This window comes from Passer domesticus, chromosome Z, assembly GCF_036417665.1.
Source record: "Passer domesticus isolate bPasDom1 chromosome Z, bPasDom1.hap1, whole genome shotgun sequence".
NCBI classification, from domain to species: Eukaryota; Metazoa; Chordata; class Aves; order Passeriformes; family Passeridae; genus Passer; species Passer domesticus.
Genome location: NC_087512.1, coordinates 11,670,590 through 11,690,054, shown reverse-complemented (window position 1 = coordinate 11,690,054; position 19,465 = coordinate 11,670,590). Strand labels below are relative to the sequence as shown.

Below are 19,465 nucleotides of genomic sequence, written 5' to 3'. Positions count from 1 at the left end.
GCTATGGAGTTAGTTCTTCTGTGGACACTGATGCCTACTTCATTTTAATGATGAATAAATCCTGGAAACTCTATTTTTTGCTTTTTATTTGCCCAAACTTCTTTGGGGCCATAGACTACACATAAGTGAAATACTGCTTAGTTTGTTGTGGGCTTGATTGTTCCCCCAGGTCCCATCTGAGCAACGCTTTTGGAGCTGCACGATGTGATGGCACCAGCGAGTGTCCAAGCGCTGGGCTCTGACAAGTGGCTTGGTGTTTCAGCAGGTGGCGCTTAGAAGCCAAGGAAAAGCCATCCTGACTGAAACCTGGAGCTGCCGCGTGAGCAAGGGAGTCGGTATAATTTAGCAATTGCATTTTCTGGCATTATCACTTGTTTTCTTGTGTGTCTGTACATTAGATTTGTTTTGCCAATGCTCTGTGACACACAGGAGTGCTAATTTGGGTGGCTTCATGATCACAGTAATTAGGAGGTGTTTGACTCCACAATAATTCTTCACAGAGGTGGTAAGACTTCTTTACATCACATTTTATCTGTTTTTAAATGATAGCTTCAGAAACCCTACAACCACTGAGATAACTAGCTTGATTTTAAAGTGTATTGACTAAAATCCAACTGCTTCTCCCCCCAGGCTGCAGCACTGCTGTACTGCTGTACAATACAGGCCTTCAAATCAATAAACACTACTGCTAAGAAGCCGAGAAGGGGCTGTACTCATGCCCTGCAGAAATACCCTGCCAGCATCACCACGTCCTTTGCTGCCAGAAGAGATGGTTTCATAGTCAGCTTCTGCCTGCCAAAAATTGCCCTGGAGTCAGCCACACGTCCCTGCAGCAGTGCTTGTCAGGCCACCCTTTCAACGTTTATTTCGTAGCCCAGAATTCACTGCACATCACAGGCATTTAGCCACCCCTCCACCCTGGCAGAAGCAGTCCTCCTGCCTCCCCACACTTAGCTAGCTGGTCATCTGCTGCCCCACTGACACACACAGCATTTGTGTGTGTTTTTTCAGCCTGCCTAATGAATGTGCACAAGGGGAGGAGATGTGGTAAACAAACTAACGCTTTAAGCGGGGGCTGACTATTGCCTTGAGATGTAATTAGCATTTTTCAGCATCATTAGAATTAGACCATGACTCATTGTTATAACTGACTATAGTCTAAGTTTGTTTGTGTACAGCTAAGAGAGGTTTGCATAGTGCAGGAGAAGAGTGCTCATAGTGCTAGGAGGTGTTTGCATGGGCTGCACACTGTGTGCAGGGAGAAGCAGAGATGGGAGGGTGTCTGCGTGGCACCACGACTGCAGGAGAGGGGCTGGAGCCCAGTGGGCACGTAGCAGGGAGGAGCAGGCAGCTCCAGGCACTGTGTCATAAAGCAGCTACAGAGAAACCAGTGCCAGCAAGCTGGGTCTGGGTGTGCAGCTGTGTAAGAGCAATTGGAGGCAGAAGGGGGAGAAGGAAAGTTGTGCTGAGCGAAAGGAAGTGCATGGAGTATGTGTAAGCTGACCAAAACTCCTGGGTGATTACTGAGGCAGATGGGAATTTGTGGACAGCTCTGGAGAAATTGTCATGTAGAATAAGGAGACTACTTGACAGATTATCCAGACATAGCCATGGCTGTATTCTCAAATATGGACTATATATAACTTGGCCATAGACAGGAAATGCTTGTGGTGCTTCTGGCTTTGGTGCATATTTGGCTTTATTTTTTTTTCCCAAAACAAAGCTGCATACATCCAACAAATGTGTTACAGAACTACAGAAATACAAAAATTGAAGGAAGATTTTCCTGATGTGCTTTTGCTTCTTCCTCTATCCCCTTTTTGTTTGTCACTGACACTGGAAGAAGGTATCATTCTAGTATAGTCTGTCTGTATCTACAGTCACACTGTGCAATTTCTCACAGTATAAGCATTACCGGCAGCTCTGTTTGAAAGGAAATACAAGCACTATAAAGCAAATGAATGCCCAGGGCTTTGGTCTTTTTCTTCTGCATCAATTAATGCTTCATTTGGTGGTAAACAGCAATGAAAACCATTCTGTAAAATGTCACTGGAATACCTTGAGCCAAATCCAAGGCCCCTTTGCAAGCAGTAGCTGTTAAGCTCTCCCCACTCGAAAGTTTCCCTTGCTCTGGGTGGAGGTGGAGGAGGTGGAGTGCTGTCTTGGGAAGGCTGGTTTTGGCTTGATGTGGTCCAGAATTGCTGTTTGGTTTGTACTGTCTCCCGCAGCATTAAATTCTAATTCAAGCAACTGAGTGTAATGCAAGCCTCACTCTCTGCCATATACTCTTGAAACAAAGCCACAAGAGATTTTCAGTGATTGGATTCATCCTGATGCTCTCCTGGCACAAAGCTGTCTTGGCAGAGACAGATGGAAGCAGCTGAGGTTTTGCGACATCTCCGTGACCATTACGAGTCAGAACAAATGAACATCTAATCCTCTGAGGTTAAAAGAGGACTGTTTTCATCCTTAGACTCTGGGAGTGTGAATATACCTAGGTAAAGGAGAATTTCAAAAAGCTAGAGGAACTGAGACTGCACAGTGAGGTGAACCCCAAGTCCAGAGTGCAAGAAAGCAGCTTGGATGTCCCATGGCCACACCGCTTGCTGTCATGCAACCATGTGGCTGTAGCAGCTTTATCTCCAAGTGTGTGCTCCAGAATGTGCAGCATCCAAGGACTGTGAAGTGGCTCAGCCATAATGTAAAAAAAAAAAAAAAAAGTAATACCATAAAAAAAAGTCACAATGAAAAAATAATTAAAACTTTAAAAAAAGAAAAAGAAAAAAAAAGAATACCCACAAACAAAAAAACATCTCCTGGTAAACTATAAGATATTTAAAAAAAACCCCAAAAAACAAAACAAATTAGGTCTTGTGATCACTGGAAAGGGTCCACAACATTCCATCCATCTTTCTCTGTCAGATGTTGCATGAGAACATTGCCTGTCCAAATTCATAGTACCTGTGTGCAGTCACAGCCATTGGGGATGATGCTAGTAAACAAACATGGTCAGCCCAGTCTCTGGAATAGAAAGCACTTATGCTACACTAATAATTGCATAAGAGCTACAGAAAAGGACAGCATCATGCAATTTACAGACCTAATTCAGCTTCTAAGAAGAGAAAGGACTTTGCTTCTCATAGTTGGTACATGAAATGTTGAAGACCTCAAAAGTATTAGCAGAAAAAATACCTGTGCATCCTGTAGTTGGCTTAAGGGCAGTTCTTTGCCAATAGCAAAAAGTAGTGGCATTTAGGATTTGCTTTGTTTTAATTTGAGTCTCAAAAAAAACCCCCAAAACAACAAACTATCAAAAAACCATCAAAACCAAAAACTAAATCCATTTCAGGAAACAGCTCCCTCAGATGGGCCCATGTAACATTTTTGCTGGGCACTCAGCTAACTGTCATTGTGGTGTTCAAGCTCCTGAATCATCAGGCATCTAATAGTTGATAGCAACTCTAATTTCCTGTTTTTTTGTCTTTTTACTGTCTTTTGACTGACTGGGGGGGAGTTAGTCTTGACCCACCAGTGTTTAAAAGAGATTGGGTTCTATTTAAAAGGAATTTACTGTCATATTTCTTGCTAAGGCATTAATAAGAGCTTAACTTTGTAACCAAGAGGGTAAAAAAAGAGTTCATTAATTTCTATGAGACATGCTGTGATCCTCAGCTGGGACTGCATTGTCACTGCTCTGGATTAATTAGATTTGAAGATCAGAATCAGGTTAAATTAAGTTTAATTTCTGCTGCAGTGAAGACTGCTAGCAGCACACTGAATGCTGAGATAGGCTACTTCTCACTGCAGTGTAGGAGAACCCCCTTCCCTGCAGGTACAGCATTGCATCGTGAGCAGAGGGGAGCTCACAGCATATGGGAAAACAAAACCAGAAAGCTTTAGTATCCTGCGTGTGTTAGAGAAAAAAACTGCATGCTGTAATTCTTGTGAGATTTACTGAATTTTGTAGAAGTTGGACATTGTGACGTAGGCTTCCTCATTGTTTGGTGATCTCATGTCACTGTTGGGCAGCATCTGGGATCCAGTGTCGTGGCTTAGGGGCTCTGGATGGGGCTGGCCTGAAGGATCCAGGGGACAGGTGGAGGAAAGGTGGAAACCATAGCTGTGCAGGGGCACCCTGTTGCTGTGGCAAACCTCATACGTGCTGGAGCTGCAGCTGCCCTCAGTGACAGCAAACTGGCTGGGGCCCAGGAGCCTGTGCAGGGCTTCAGCGGGCCAGACTCCTTCGTAAGACACTGGCAGGTTTGGGTTGTTTTTGTCTGCCATCGCAGGGATCGTCTTCAGGTCTGATCCACTCCTGAATTTTTCTGGAAGGCTTGTCTCTGGAGCAGTTGACGGCTGCAGAAAATTTTCCAGTTCAGCTTTTGCCCAAAGGCCATCCACTTTATGGATATGAACATAACCAAAACTCTCTGGGTTAAAGCTTATATCAAAATTCTGTGTGGCAAAGGGAACAGCACAGTTAGTCAACAGTGGGTGGTAGCTTAGGATAAAAATACTTTGATAATTTATTTTAGAAGGGTATTTATTATTTCTTTAACTTTCTTTAACTCCAGATGTAACCCTGAGCAGTTACAGTAGGTTAGCACAGAATAAACTATCACATGGCTGAAAATCCCTTTCCCTATTAACTTCATTTATCCAGTGTCCTCTTCTGGGCAGTACCCCTGGCGAGTGTTTTATGCTCTATAGAATGTTTCAGAGACTTTTGTGAGACACACATTTATTGCCTGCCTGCCATTTCACAGGAAGGAGTGTGCCCACCCAGGTGGTTTCTTTCAGTTTTGACTTCCTAATTTAGCAGCATGGGAAGAAAAAATTTGCCATGACTTCCTGAAAAACGTTAGGAATCCCACAACTGGGGAGCAAAGGGGCTGGGGGAGCTGTGTTAGACCTCCTATGAAATTAAGAACATGCTAATAATGTACCTGGAGTGAACAGCACTAATGACTTGTCCATCTGGCTTTTAACTGGCAAAGGAGTTCATATACTGCATGATATATGAACAATGCTGCTGACCATGTCAGGGTGCATGGACACCACCAGGGATGTTTGGAAGAGGTCCCCATCCAGCCCCATGATCAGTTTTGTAGAATCACCAAAGCATCTTGGTTGGAAAGGAGCTGTGGAGTCCAACTTTCTGTCAGAAGCAGGACCTGGATTAGGCTATTCAGAGCCTTATCATGCCAAGCCTTAAACATATTCCCAAAGGGGAACCTACCTATCTTTGGGCAGGCTACACAGTGTTTAATTCTCTTCACAAGGAAGATTCTTTCCTTGTATCTGGAAGAAGTTTGCCCTGAAGCAACACATGCTTGCTGCCTCTGTTACCAGAGGCATGTGTTTCCTGTCTCCACACAGCCCTGTGGTGAGGGCATCTTTCCCATCTCTCTACATACACCTTATGTATTGGAAGGTTGTAAAGAGTATTCCCCACCCCAAGCTTCCTTTTCTTCTATAAAGAAACTTAATTCCTTCAGCCTTTCTTCATACATCAACTTCCCAAGACCTTTGTAGATACTTTGCACAAGTCAAACCTCAGGCACTAGGTCAATTGTGTGTTATTTCCATACCCATGGCTGACATCTGCATGAGCAAATGTGGGCTCTCTTTAGTGAAATGTAGAGGTAATTTCTGAAAGATGTCCTAGTTCATGCAGCAAATGCACATGCTGTGACTCATGTTAGTTTTGTCCCCAAGAGTCTATACTCAGGTGGAAAGAACAGTGGAAGAACATACGTTTTTTGGCTTCTTGCATAGTTGCTCCAGCGTTTTTTTATGGTCCGGAAGGCTTGGCCAGACAGCAGGCTTGATCCTGAAACAGCAGCAGTCGACAAAAAGCAGCATAAGGGGGCTATGGTGAGGTATCAGAGGTTCATATTGCATCATTTGTACTAGCTCTCACAAAGCCTTAGGGCTGGCTGGCATTATCCAGAATAAAGACAGAGAAGCCTCAGGATAAATCAGACAAGAGAAGAGGAATTGTAAAGATCACCAAAAAGTCATTGTTCTTTGGAGTGCACAAATTGTCATAGTTAAAAGAAAACACTTCACTAAGTACTGGAAATGCAACAAATTATGCTGGCAAAGAGTCTGTTGCTTGTTTTCATCTAGCTGTGTGAACAGGACTCTCTGTGGTGAAGCTGTTTTCTCTAAGTGCAAGAAGATGCTGTGGTTAAAGTGGAAATTTGCTGATACTTGCTTCTGTATGTTCAATTAATTCAAAGAATGGCATATTATCCCACTCCTTGGCCAGCAATTTGAGTTTCAGACATCTGTCCATAGCCTTGTTCCACAGGTCTCATTTTTACTGCCTTGATCAGCAAAGTTCTCATGTTGTGCTGCTTGATACTGTCAGCTATGATGTGTCTAGAGAATGTCATCCAACTGATATTCAATCATTGCAGGGTTATAATCATACATATATATATTTAATTTTATTGATGTGTCTGTGTGGCTGTATATATGCACATGCATAAAACCCTCTTCTTTCTAAAATGGAAATCAAAAAGTCAAAAAGTCTCATCTGGTTTTGCTGCAGTTTTATATAAGCAAGACTTGTAGCAAAGTTAGATAACTGCCAGTTCCCAGCAACAGTAAAATGCAGAACAAGAAATCTCAAGCTCCCTCTATACTTGTGAATAAAGTAGCACTAGGGCAGATAACTCCAGTGCCTAAAATGTTAATTATAAAAATTGTTTGTGGCGTGGTATGGCTGAGACCAGCTAGCACTGTGCAGGTAATCCCCTTGTATTACTCTGGAGTCAGCACAGCCCAAGCATTGTCCCAAGAAGCAGCTCACACAGAGTTACCTCTCTTGAGGTTGGTGTCATGGACAGACTGCTCTGAATGTTGTTGAAGAGACCTGGGCTTTCTGTCTTGCAAGGAGTTCATCTTCTACAGATAAACTTGGATTTTATCCCTCCAGATTCAAGTTTCATAACATTATCTACATATCTGTTCATTTACTTAAGCTTGTCAGCTCTAGTGAGCCATGTCATTAAAAACATATCTACAGTCATCCATCTACTGCTATGTAGCAGATATATGAAAAGCCCTGCTGCAGACCAAGGACTGCTTGGGTGATTAATGTATCCTTAGTCCCAGTTTGGGCTGATCTTGCCTCTTGGCTGGCTGGAAGACGATTTGGCCAGGCTGGTGTCTGACACCAAGTCCTGTTGCAGAGGACTCTGCCCTGCTGCTTCTGAAAGCCCTGCAGAGCAAACACCCTGCTGACTCAGCTGTGAAAGGGAAATAGTTCATCAGTCTGGCATGCTGTTTCCACACTTCTTAGAAGTTTACTAAAACCCGCCGGTTCCTTTCTTTTCTGGATTTTGCTTGAAGTTTGTGAGTCAAATTTGCCTCCAGTGGGACACTGAGTCTGTTAATTGTTTTGTGGTGACTTTGGCTCACAAAAGGTCCCAGTGTTTTGAGCTCAGGACTGAAATCTGGTCCAAGTGGCAGGTCATCTTCTGCCTGCCAACACTCTCTTGTATTGCTCATTTCTACTCTTTGCTTGCCATCAGCTTGATACAGAGTTCCAGAGATGGAGAGAGAATAGTTCACAAGTAAAACAGGGAAAATAAGACTGTCAGAAAAGGATTGGGTTCCAAAACCTTTTCTGATGCAAAGAGATTACCTGTTTTCCCAAAAAGCTACGATCAGTGCAATCATAACAACGGACAGCATGAATCCCAGGATGGAGAATATAACCATGACCACACTGCTATCTAAAGGAAAACAAAGAACATCAGCCAATGCATGTAAATGTCTCGCTGTTAAGCCACCATAACAGTGATGTCTTTTCAGATGATAAATTAGGAATTAACACCAAGCATTACACTTGCCTATCACTGGGCTGAGCTCACTTCTTCTGCCTCCATGAAGGAGGTGGATGATAGGCTGCCACAGCATCAGCACCTGGCTGAGCTGGGTTCACAGACTGGATTAAAGGAGCTTGAAGTGTGCTGTCACCTCCTATGCATTGAAATCAGCATCCACTGTGTCCTCACAGCAGCACAGAGGTGACTTCTAACACCTGTAATGCCAAGGTGCCCCTGGGGACTGAAGGGACCCAAGGACCACAAAGATTATTCATGTGCAGTGAGGAGATTTTATCCTGTGATGCATTTATAATTCAAGTCCCATATTCACACCTAAGCCCAGGCTTCTGAAATGGGTCATGTTTCACAGCTCTTTGTGCCTTACCCAAAATGCCTGGTGCAAGTTCTTCCTTCCCCTGGCAAGCCAGCCAGCAGCAAGCAGTGAGTCAGGCTTCATCTCCCTCTGCACCCACACCCTCATGCTGTTATGGCAGCACTTCCTCTGACCTTATTGCCTTTGAATGAGATTTAAATCTTCATGGAGAGCCAGCCCCAGACCAGAGTGAACCAGCTGCTCTGTGAGTCACCTCCTTGGGGTGCCTGTGTCTGTGAGGGCTGACCCTGCTGTGGCTGTGGGCTCCTCCCTCCCCATTCTCTCATCCCTGCTGCTGCTGAGGCTGGCCAGGGAGCCCAGACCGCCCCCCCCCCCCCCCCACTCTGCTTTCCTCCAGGAGGACCAAAGTGTTTTCAGCCCTTACAGCTTTCTGTGGAGTGCTGCTCTCTTGCTGTCCTGAAGCTCTGGGAAGTGCTCCATTCACTCCATGTGCCCTTAAAATAATGTCCATTGGGCTGAGAACGTACTTTCACCTCATACGATGCTTCATTTTCAAGGTTTTTCCCCAGCAATTTTATCTGAAGGTATGGTGACTCTATTGTCTAAACACACACACACAAATACAATTATTTTTCCAGCAGACAGTGGAGAATTATCCTCGAGTTCAGCAAAATATGTGAGATCAGGTGCATCCCTGAAATACTGTGCTGTTTACTCCATCTGTCTAGCTATTACACAGGTGCTTATCAGGGCATCAGCCCAGTTGAACAGGAGCGTAGTCCAGATAGTATTGAGAAGAGAGACAAATGCTGGGTAAAAGCTTTTTAGGAAAACAGCTGTGAGTATTAACTGTGCTTTGCAGCAGCTGACACTGCTGTAGGAAATATATGCTTCCATGAAAAGGCTCAGAGGAGAGATGGGGAAAAAATACATTTTTGCAGCATAAAATGACAATGTCTGAGAGGAGAGTTACAGGGAAGAAGCTGAAATTCTGCAGTGCAGCTCTAGTGCTCTCCATTTCAGTGTATTTTGCTGCCTGAATCCATTTTCTTTTCCCCTTAAGTTCTTTGATGTTTGATCTTTATATATTTTCAAGCCTAATCAATCAGGGAGGGAGATTTAATCTGTGAAACGGAGAGCAGTTAATAAGCAAGCTCTAAATGATGTCCAGATGTTAGAAAAACAAATTACTAGTGGATAGAATTGCCTTGTTAAAATTTGGGTCTTGACATGCTTCGATGCTGTAAGACCTGGCAGGAGGTTAACAAAGCTTGGGAAGAAGGAGGTAGTGATGGTAATGGACACAAAGAGTGCAGAATTCTTGGGCCATAATAGAGGACACTTGGTAGAACCCCCAGGATAAGGAAGAAACTAATAAAGACAACTTGGTAGCTGTGCTGAATCAGCTCTAAACTGGCTAGAAGATAATTCTGGCAGGAGCAGATCACGACTGCTGACTCATGGCCCACCTGGACAAGAGAGCCACCAACTCAAGAGAAGACAAAGATTGATCCTGTGGGCTAATTAGCATGGGATGGGAGAGAATCATTAACCAATAGAAGATGGAACACTAATTAATAAGAGAACTGTGTAACTTGTGGCCAAGTTACAAACTAATTAGTTTGTTTGCTATAATGTATAAATAGTAGAACATTTTGGTAGTTGGTGTGCTTGATTTGTGGAATACCACTGAGCACCCAGGCTTGTGCCGCTGGAGCAGTCAATGTCTCTCTCCACTGTGTAATTACTGCCTTGTTGCACTCCAGACAAGAAGTCTGATTTTGGTGGACAGCGCTGTGTTCCCTCTGTAAAACCCACGTGTAGTCCATGCTCTCAAACACTGTGAGTAGCTTTTGCATGGCTGCCCTGGTGACTGGGGACACAGAGATCCCTGCAGCTGGGCAGCCCCAGTCACACCCAGTTCACAGGCAGCTGCGGCCTCAGACAGCCTGAGGGTGGGAGAGCTGAAGGGCTGCCTTGGAAGCCTGGAAGGATTCAATGGAAAAGGAGACATGAAGAAACTTGCAAAATAAGTAAAGAGGTCACAAATTTTACTGACTTACTGATGAGCACAGAAAATAACAGCAAAACCACCACAGCAAAGAGCAAACTTAGAATGGTTCAACACATTGCAAAGCCCATATGAATGAAACTAATTTGACTGATTTTGAAACTCATTTTGACTGATGACATTTCCAAATGCCAAATATTGCACCTTTCCAAATTTTCAGGTGGAGATCTACAGAAATGAAGATTTGATCATTTTTACATGGTACAGGTAGTTTTGATAATGCTTCATTTTGGAGATTAGTGTAAGCACACCAATACATCACCACTTACCTTCCAAGTACCTCCTTTCTGCCGATAGGCTACTTGGTGCACTAATTTATCCTTTAAGTATTTCTTCCTTGAGTGTGGTGTACAGTAACGAATAAGATATTCATTTGCCTCCCTTTCATAAGTGATGTTTATAGCGAATGGTACTTCAGGCTTAACTGCAAATGACAACAAACCAGGATAACACAGGAGCAGAACAATGTTACTAGAAAATAAACAGGATTTGAAATGTAAAAACCAGTCCACTTCAGGTTACAGCCCTGCAGGGTGACCTATCTTGAGGAAGAGCTGTCCTGAGTTAGGCAATCCTCATGTTGAGCCCCACCTCATCCTTATACCCTAATCTTGAGAGGGTCTTGGTTGTGACCTGCTAGAGAAGTAGACTGACCAGCAGGGGAGCAGCTTGTGAGGGATATGACATTTAGTCTTGGAAAGCAATTCCTGAGCACGCCCACCCTGTGGCAGCTCGAAGGTCTGAAATTCAGTCTCTCTAGCCTGTGCTCTGAGATGGAGGCCCCTTGGCAAAACCCAGCTGGGAGGAGGTGCTAGGGAACAACCTGTGGCTGTCTGTCAGGGCAGTGGGCAGAGGGTCTGATGGTGTTAGATAGAGCAGAGGGGGCTGTGGCTCCAGACCCTTGCTATGAACCCACATCTGACCTGGTCTGCAGGAGACTGTGACAAAGACCAGCCATGCAAGTACATCAGGTTGGAAATGAGGCCCTCAGAACTCTCTCCAAGCTGAGCCTAGGCTGAGTGGGCTTGAGACCTGCAGGGACTTGTGGCTGTGTCACTGAGGCTTCCTGAATTTACCTTGATAAGTACATCAGCTCTCACAGCAGCACAGAGCCCACACCTCTCTCCTCTCAGGAAAACACATATAGCCATAAATTGCTCTCACTCCTTCTACAACTTCCAGATACACAGGTCTTCCACAGTTTTTAGAGTAGGGACCGCCAGAGATAGTCCAGGCTGGCCCATAAACTAAGAGGTAATGTAAGACTGTTACAAACTATTGGATTGTGGCAGAAATGCTTCACAAGAGAGGGATGTTGCAGTGCTTACTACCAACCGGAGACAAAGCACCAGAGAAGACCAGAGAAGAATCTGTCCTACACAGGCCTCTCTGCCACCCTTGAATAACACTGGTTACCAAGAACAGTAAATTCTGTGCATCCCCTCTTCCCCTTGAGTTTCCTATTTGTTGGCTCAGGCAGGTCCCTGGTGTGTCTTAGCCCATCCACAGTTACCAGTGCAGGATGCATCTTGTTCAGGCAACAGGATAACTCCACGATGAGAAGTGAGACCTTGCAACCTTTTGTTCCCTGTGCTACTGGGCTCATGCTATCCATGGGGTGGCCAGTCCCTAAACTGCACAATCTCTAGTCAGAGATGAACAAAATGTCCCTGCTTGGCAGTTCATCCACACTCAGGAACAGCTGCTTCAGCCCTGGATTAGGATTCAGTCTATGTCTAGGTCTGAGCAGTGTCACAATCAGCCTGAATTCAGCTACACATTTTGAATGGAGGTTAATAATGTCTGTCTTTGAAGCAGGGGAAACACCACACTCTGATAACATCCCAATCCAGGCTACATGCTCTTCTAAGATGTTACTTTATGCTGCCTTTATGTCATCCAGATTGACCCTTAGGTTTTGTTCTGGGCTATTTTTCTCCCAGTAACCCTATAACTGTAAAAATGTCCAAAATGTTAAGTGTCTCACCAATGTCAGTTACAACCAGTCTCCTGCAGACCCTTCTCTTCGTCTCAGAGTACATGCAAACATCTCTGTTCGAGAGTATATCAATGAACTGCAAGAAGAATACATCTTCCTGTTTCTTCATGTTGGCGCAGGCGTAATTGTTGTCTTCCTTGGTACTGTTGGCCAAAGTGACACAACAATAATTTCTTCTCAGTGTTAATACTACTTAACTACTTACTGTAAGGGATGAACCCTGCTTGCTCCTTTCACTTATCTCACTGAAGTGAGACTCCATGTGAAATAAGAAATAATGCAATGCAAATAAGGAGTTTGAGAGATTGACAATGTTTTTCCTTGTGGTCCTTGAGCACAATAGTAAAATGATGTGAATCACATTGAGCATCACGGAGTTCTTGAGAAAAAAGTGTAATTAATTGGAGGTGCATGTGTTAAATCTTTTGCATCTTCAAAAATTACCTTACCACTGCTATTTTTAAATATAGGGCAATGTGTTTTGATGCTCTCTGAAGATATGGAAAAATTTCTTATTGACTTAGGTGGTAGCAAGTAGAAGGTCAACAGTCAGACTGTCCTTGAGGGAATCACATGGCACTTTTAGAACTTTTTTCCATTTCTGTGGCTCCCATGTTTGAGAACTGCCATAAAACTTCAATCAAAACCCATAGTCCCATGAAAATAGAAAATTTCTAATAAACTATGAGAAAAAAAGGGAAATTATTAATGACTAGTATACAAAGATTTACAAAAAGTATCCACTTCTTTTTTGGCTGCCACACAACTTTCAGTTTCAGGAAAAACAGAAAATGGGAAAAGGATCTGTATGCTCAAGAAACAAAATATGATCTTCAGCTTGGCGCAACAGTGAAAAAAAAGGGTGGAAAGAGTTTCAAGGCCTCAATAGGAAGTGGAGATGTCTGATGTGTTTGATAACTGTTTGATAGGTGTTTGTTCTAGTGTGTTTCTTGTATGTCTGTGTGTGCAAAGACAAAAGCTGAGTTTTTGTCTTAACCTAGATGAAGGCATTTTCTCAGATGTGAAAAATTAACCTTCTGCTGAAGAATGTTCTGTGGAAAGGATTTGTGTCTTCAAAAACATTTTTTAAAATACCATTTAAATTAAAGTAAAAACCTCTCAGTTCATGCTGGGCTACATCCTTATTTCAGAGCAACAGAGGCAAGATCAGAACTATTGGAGACACTATAATCCCCTTTAGAGCCGCTTCCAGCTCTTTCTTTTTCTCATTAGGGAGTTATGTTCTGCTTCAGTAAACTCCTCTTCTTTGCCGAATACAGTACTCAACTTGCGAAAACAGGATTTTGTCTAGTTTTGCTGCCCCTGTTTCTCTGGATGTTGTTTACCAAGGGGCAGACTGACAGCACTTACCACAGAGACAAGGTGTAGTTAGTGTTGTAAGGGGACAGCTCGGTGAAATTGCAGGTCAGGCTGCTAAAGGAGTCCTTAATTTCCAGCTGGCTGAAGCAATCAATGTCAAAATTGTCCGGTTCATCATCCCCAAGAGTCCCTAAGGAGATATTCACAAGGTGTTACTGAAGTAAACCCATGAGTGTATTTGATTTGCAGCTCCATTGTATAGGAGGTTGTTTCTTCATGTGGTTGCCTGAAAGAAAGAGACTCAACCCACCTGTTTTGTAAAAAGCAGAGAAACCTTGTCCAAAACGAAGCTAAAAGCTATTTGCACCTCTCAAGGTTGCTCTCTCTTCAAGCCAGCAAGTCCACCCACATGCAAGAATATTTTGGTGCCATGAGGCAGCTAAGCCACATTTTGATTGTACTGGAAAGCTTTCTGAAATGTTATGAATTTGGGCTCAGGTGGGAAATCTTAGACTTTCTGCCAGAAGGCATGGCTTCCTGCAAATTTGCTTCAATGACTAATAACACAATCATAATTTGAGTAAAAGCATAATTCTAAAATCCTACACTTGGCATGTATGAGGCCAGTGATGCAAAAAATGACGCTTCTGAGAGAAGTCCTCTCTGGCAGAAAATGCCAGTTTTGCCTCATTTTATAAAATCTCACCCACTATAGCCAAGTGGATAGGGAAAGGGTTATTGTTATGACCCCTTGAATGGATCCTTGGGGCAGGAATGCCTCTGACTCCTTTCACCACTGGTTAAGGGTAGCTGTTACAATACATAAACCTCTTTCCTGAGTCAAGGAATTATGCTCCATCCTCTGCTACTCAGACAGGTCCTTGCCATGTGGGGCACCTGATACAGTGAGAAAAAGAATCACAGAATCAAAGAAATGTTTGGGTTGGAAGGGATCTTAAAGATCATTTGGTTTCATCCATCATGGGCAGGAATGACACCCACTAGATCAGTTTGCTCAGGAGCCCATCCAAACTGGCTTTGGACCCTTCCAGGGATGGGACATGCACAATTTTTTGGGGCATCCACAATTTTTTGGGGCAGCTTGTTCCAGAGCTTTGCTGACCTCTATGTATAGAGTTTCTTCCTATAATCTAATCTAAATCTCTCTTCTGACAGTTTAAAACTGCTCCTCCTTGTGCTATTGCTATCTGCTGTGGGGTATCAGTGACTCAGACTCACAAACAGAGTGGGGAAATGCCTGTTAAAAATTTCCAATAGAAGATCCTTCCCGGAGAAAAATATGGTCAACTCTTGCATCTGCAGTCAGACTTTGAGTAAGATAGGTCCAGAAGTCAGTCAGAAATGCAGAGAAACACATGAAAGCAGTGCAGACAGAGGCTAGGAAGGGGACTGTTGCCACTAGCATCTATGATGGGATGGGAGCATCTGATGCTGCACTAATCCAGAACTCACAGGGAGATCTCTCCCCCATGAGCTAATATTTAGTGGCCATTTGTCACCATGAGCAACTGTGCTAAGAAATCATTACTGGTCTGCTCAGTACAGCTCAGGGAGCCCAGATCTCCCTGAAGGACAGCAAATGCAGTCTACCCTAGCAGTGTTGCTGCTCTGAGGGGAGAACCTGTGCAGCACAGAGACAGAAACGCAGACACAGACACAGAGAGATGCAGAAATACAGCTGCTGTGTTTAACCATCACTTTCAAGACAGAGACACAGAGATCAGCCCAACTCTGGAACAAGTTCTGCAGCAGTTTCACAGAGGTATTCTTGTCCAGTGCAGCCCTGTGCCATAAGGGCAGACATGCTTGTGCAGGAATATGTACCACACACAGTTGCATATTTGTGGGTAAAATTGTATGCATAAAAATATGTGTATTCAAAGTTTGGGAAATACCAAGTAAGCTGAAATGAATCTGTTTAAAATGGAAAACAATGCACCATATTTTATACAGATATATACACCCAAAGCTGACATGCACAGATACTTCACATTCTAAGCCTCTTAAGATTTTACTTGCAACTGCCAGGAGACTTGCTTTATACTCAAGGCAATATTAAAACTTAAAGGTTAGGATGACTAATCTGCCTTTTTATATGACTGCTTGGTGATCTCTGTATATGCCAACTATATACACCAGATTTTGCATCAACTTAAAAACCTGACAATCATCCTATTAATAAATTATTTATTTTTAAAAAATCAACTATTCACTACTGATTTGCTGAAAAGTTACAGAAATTTGAATTAATTCTCTATCAGTTTGGTTGCAAAATGAAAAGAAGAAAAGGTTTAGACTTGCAGTTCAAACAGGCATTCAAGGTTTAACCAATGCAGTGAAGCTTTGGTGCCACAATGGAAGGAAAGCTGACTTTACCAGTTAGACACTAAACATTCACATTGTGATTATATAGTTCCTTATTCAGGGAAATGACACAATAACCATAGAATATATGATAATTAAACCTCAGGAACAGTGTTAAGTAAGCAACTTGAAATGCAATTTCTGCTATGGTTTTTCCATGGGCTGACTAATTATTTTGTCTGACATAAGTATGCACATAGTCTCAGCCTCACTTCTGCCCTAAACCTCAGAACCACCACGCACAAATGTGTTTGCTATGTGAATGGTTTTGGTGAGTCTGACATGACTCATACTGCTAAGGACTCTTCACTGAATTAAAAATTCACAAGACTGTTGTAATGTTTGCCTTGAGAAGTGCATACCAGGCAGAGCCATGAAACTGGCTCTGCTGAAATCAAGGCAGATCTTGGGAAGGAGTGATTCTAAACTGGGATAAAAACTGCTCTCATAGCTACAGTCATGGCAGGTCAGTCCTTCACAGAAATGGTTCTCTCTTGGGTTTGGACAGCATCCAGCAGGATGGTCCAAACCACAACAGGAACCTCAGGAGCCTTTAGGAAGTGAAGGGTGTTAGCAGAGGCTAAGGACATGCTTCAGCTTTATGCTCTAGATGCTGCCAAGACTGACAGCAACACGTGGCACAAGGGGCACAGCTAAGCACTGCCTGTCTCCATGGACAGAGCAATGTGAGACCTCTAGCACTGAAGTGATTCAGGCAGAACTTGTTTTACAACAATTACAACAATTTAGATGGGTCGGACAAACCCTACAAGTGTGGGTAGGAGGACCACTGAGGGTGCCCTGCCAGTGAGCCTCCTGTGCCACCTGCACCCTCCCTGCCTGCCCCTCCCTAGCTTTGCCTGTAGCTCCCTGAGGCCTTTTGGGGATCTCCACCTCTTCTTCCAGGCTGGGAGACAGCAGCTGGGAGGCAGCCTGATGCTCAGAAGAGGGGAGGAGATGGAGGCAAGTGCTGAAGTTAGCTCTCCCTTCCTTTGCCCGTAAGAGTTCCAATAACTTCATGCCTGAGTTGGCTACTGGCGGTTTGTCAGGAGTCAGGGCAAGTCAGAGAAGCAAAGAGTGAAAGTCAAATATCCATCATGGGTGATTTTAACTGGGATTACCTAGTTTGTTGGCCAAACACAGGAGATTCATAAATAAGTCATAAAAGCTGCTAATTGCTCAGTGGGGATATTTTGAATCTGTCTTCAAGTATAAGGAAATAATGATTTATTCATGTTAGTGTCAAAACAAGCAAAGGTCTGATCATATCTGATTTTGGGAAGCCCTGAAGATTTCAGTGAAACCAACAATAAATCTCTAGCACTGAACATTCATCACCATAGCTGCTTTCCAAAGCTGACTCTAAACAGCTCCAGTTACACGAATAAATGGCAAATAAAAACACCGGGGTGATTAGATGCAGTTCTGAGCCAGTCCCTTTTTTCTTTTAATGAAAAAACTTATCATGCATGTCCTGTCTATGCACATGCATATGTATGTACAACTGCCCAGATACATGTGTTAAAATACAAAATGCCCAGGGAAAAATGAGATTCTCTAACTAAGAGATAGCATAAAAACACCACCATTCTCCTTCTAAAAATTGAAAACTCTTCCGTTCCCAACCAACGGAGCTGTACCCTACTGAGTGATAGCCCATGTCCAACAAGCATAGTGCACAAACTCTTGTCATTGCTGTTTGTTTAGTATCAGACAAATAAGAGTTTAGCAGATCGAGACTGAATTTCTGAAAAAAATTTTTCATATCCCTGTTGAAAAAACAAATAGCAGCCTGAAACAGTGGTTTTATTTCTGCTTTTTTAATATTCTGCTTATTTTGTTTTTATATTTTGCTTATTTATGTTTTTCATCTTGATGCTACTAAATAATTTTTAATTCCCTATATGATATCATAAATAAGGCTACAACAAGGGTGAATTTAAAGTGTTGTTAATTTATAATTATTTGCTGAGTAGGGCATGAATGCTGCTAGTAATGTGCAGTGAGAACCCCCTGGCTGAGTTGCTGCATCAGCCATGCTACAAGGGACACTGGGACTATATCCCATATACAGCTGATGAAACTGCTTAAAGAAAATGTAAAAGTTGGTCTTTTGAAGTGGAACAGTTTGGGCCAAGTTTGAGTTACATCAAAGCATTTTATTTGGAGGAGACTGGCAAGAGCAAAAGAGGCCAGAACCTCACCCCTCTCTAATAGCAGCGCAGAGTGAGCATGGGCTGCAGAAGGGTGAAGTTATGCCTGTTCCCTGTTCCCAGGCTTAAGTCCCCACCCAAGCACCAGCTACAACAAGGATTACCAAGAATGGCACTGTGCATATAGTTATGGCTTCCCTTATTTCATGTGGATTTGAATGTTGTAAGGACAGCAGATTTGGGGATTAAATTAAATAGGTATCCTCCACCTCCCCCTCAGGCACTGTCACTAAAGAGAGATTGGAAGTTAAAACACGAATGTATTTAATCACACAGCTGCATTCTGGATCTCTTAACTGAGGTTTTTCAAGATCATACGTGAATGGAAAGATGAAGATGAAATGACTCACCATCACCGTCTGCAGAGGTGCAACCACTTTCCCCAAAAGCGGTGTGAAGGACCATGGCGAAAATGCTCAGCACAGTGGTGGGCTGTGCCATCCTGAGCAGGCTGCATGTGTGCAGTGTCTGTCTGTCTGTCTGTGTGGGTGTGTGTGTGTGTGTGTGCAGGCCCTGCACCTCTCCTTTATAGGGCCCCGGCCCTGCGGCCTGCCGCGCACCTCGCCGGGGGAAATGTAAACATGCCTACGCACCACGGCCAGGCTGGTGGCAGCGGGCAGGAAGCCAGGGTAGAGATAACTGCTGAGCTTTGCTGCGAAACAGCTTCCCGCTTCTGGACTGAGCACCTTCTGGATCAGGCCTGCCAGTGCTTTTGGGCAAACCTGGTAAAGCCCAGAGGGAAAGGGAGCACAGACTGCTCCTGACCCGGCTGCTGGGAATTGTGCTGCTGGTTTCCCTAAGAGCATGATTTGGTGCTGGCACACACTTTGCTCCCAAGAGAGGTGCAAAGGTCCAAGGGAGAAAAATCTTCCAGGTAGGAAACATTAAGTGTGATTGCTCTTGTTTATTATTTAACTACCAGGGCCAAAAGCAGCACTGCCAACAGGTGATTCTTTACTCTTGTGAGACCCCCACCTGGAACACTCCATTCATCCCCAACATAAGAAGGACACAGACATGTTGAATCAAGGCCAGAGGAAGACAGCAAGATGAGGAGAGGGCTGGAACACACCTGCTGCACAGACAGGCTGAGAGAGCTGGGGTTGTTCATCCCACAGAAGAGAAGCCTCTGGAAGATTTTATTATGCCTTTTCAGTATCTAAAGGATGCTTATAAGAAAGATGGGGAGAAATCATTTACCAAGGCCTTTAGTGAGAGGACAAGGAGAAATGTTTTTAAAATAAAATAGGATAGATTTAGATTGAGCTTAAAGAAGAAACTCTTCTCTGTGAGGGTGGGAAG

General features: G+C 43.6%; 1 protein-coding gene across 3 annotated transcripts; it reads right to left on the bottom strand.

Moving 5' to 3' along the window:
• Window positions 1-1,665: 1,665 nt before the first annotated feature.
• Window positions 1,666-19,306, bottom strand: IL7R (interleukin 7 receptor). 3 transcript variants are annotated; one of them, XM_064404226.1, is made up of 8 exons: window positions 19,236-19,306; window positions 13,617-13,755; window positions 12,234-12,388; window positions 10,516-10,670; window positions 8,600-8,777; window positions 7,658-7,748; window positions 5,758-5,833; window positions 1,666-4,455 (listed from the first exon to the last, which is right to left on the bottom strand). In XM_064404226.1, exons 3-8 carry the CDS (start codon window positions 12,352-12,354, stop codon window positions 3,952-3,954), a joined length of 1,125 nt encoding a protein of 374 aa, XP_064260296.1. In that variant the 5' UTR covers window positions 12,355-12,388; window positions 13,617-13,755; window positions 19,236-19,306; the 3' UTR covers window positions 1,666-3,951. The 3 variants fall into 3 exon arrangements, with proteins under 3 accessions (XP_064260296.1, XP_064260295.1, XP_064260294.1); XM_064404225.1 differs by lacking the exon at window positions 19,236-19,306 and adding an exon at window positions 18,514-19,146 and having other exon boundaries at window positions 1,666-4,356; XM_064404224.1 differs by lacking the exon at window positions 19,236-19,306 and adding an exon at window positions 18,514-19,142.
• Window positions 19,307-19,465: the final 159 nt, after the last annotated feature.

Coding starts and splice junctions, on each gene's coding strand:
- IL7R (XM_064404224.1), bottom strand. CDS start 18,604: ATGGCACAGCCCACCACTGTGCTGAGCATTTTCGCCATGGTCCTTCAC. Junction 10,671..12,233: donor ACTGGTTGTAACTGACATTG/GTGAGACACTTA, acceptor TGTCATTTGCAG/TTAAGCCTGAAGTACCATTC. Junction 4,456..5,757: donor TATGCAAGAAGCCAAAAAAC/GTATGTTCTTCC, acceptor TTTGCCACACAG/AATTTTGATATAAGCTTTAA.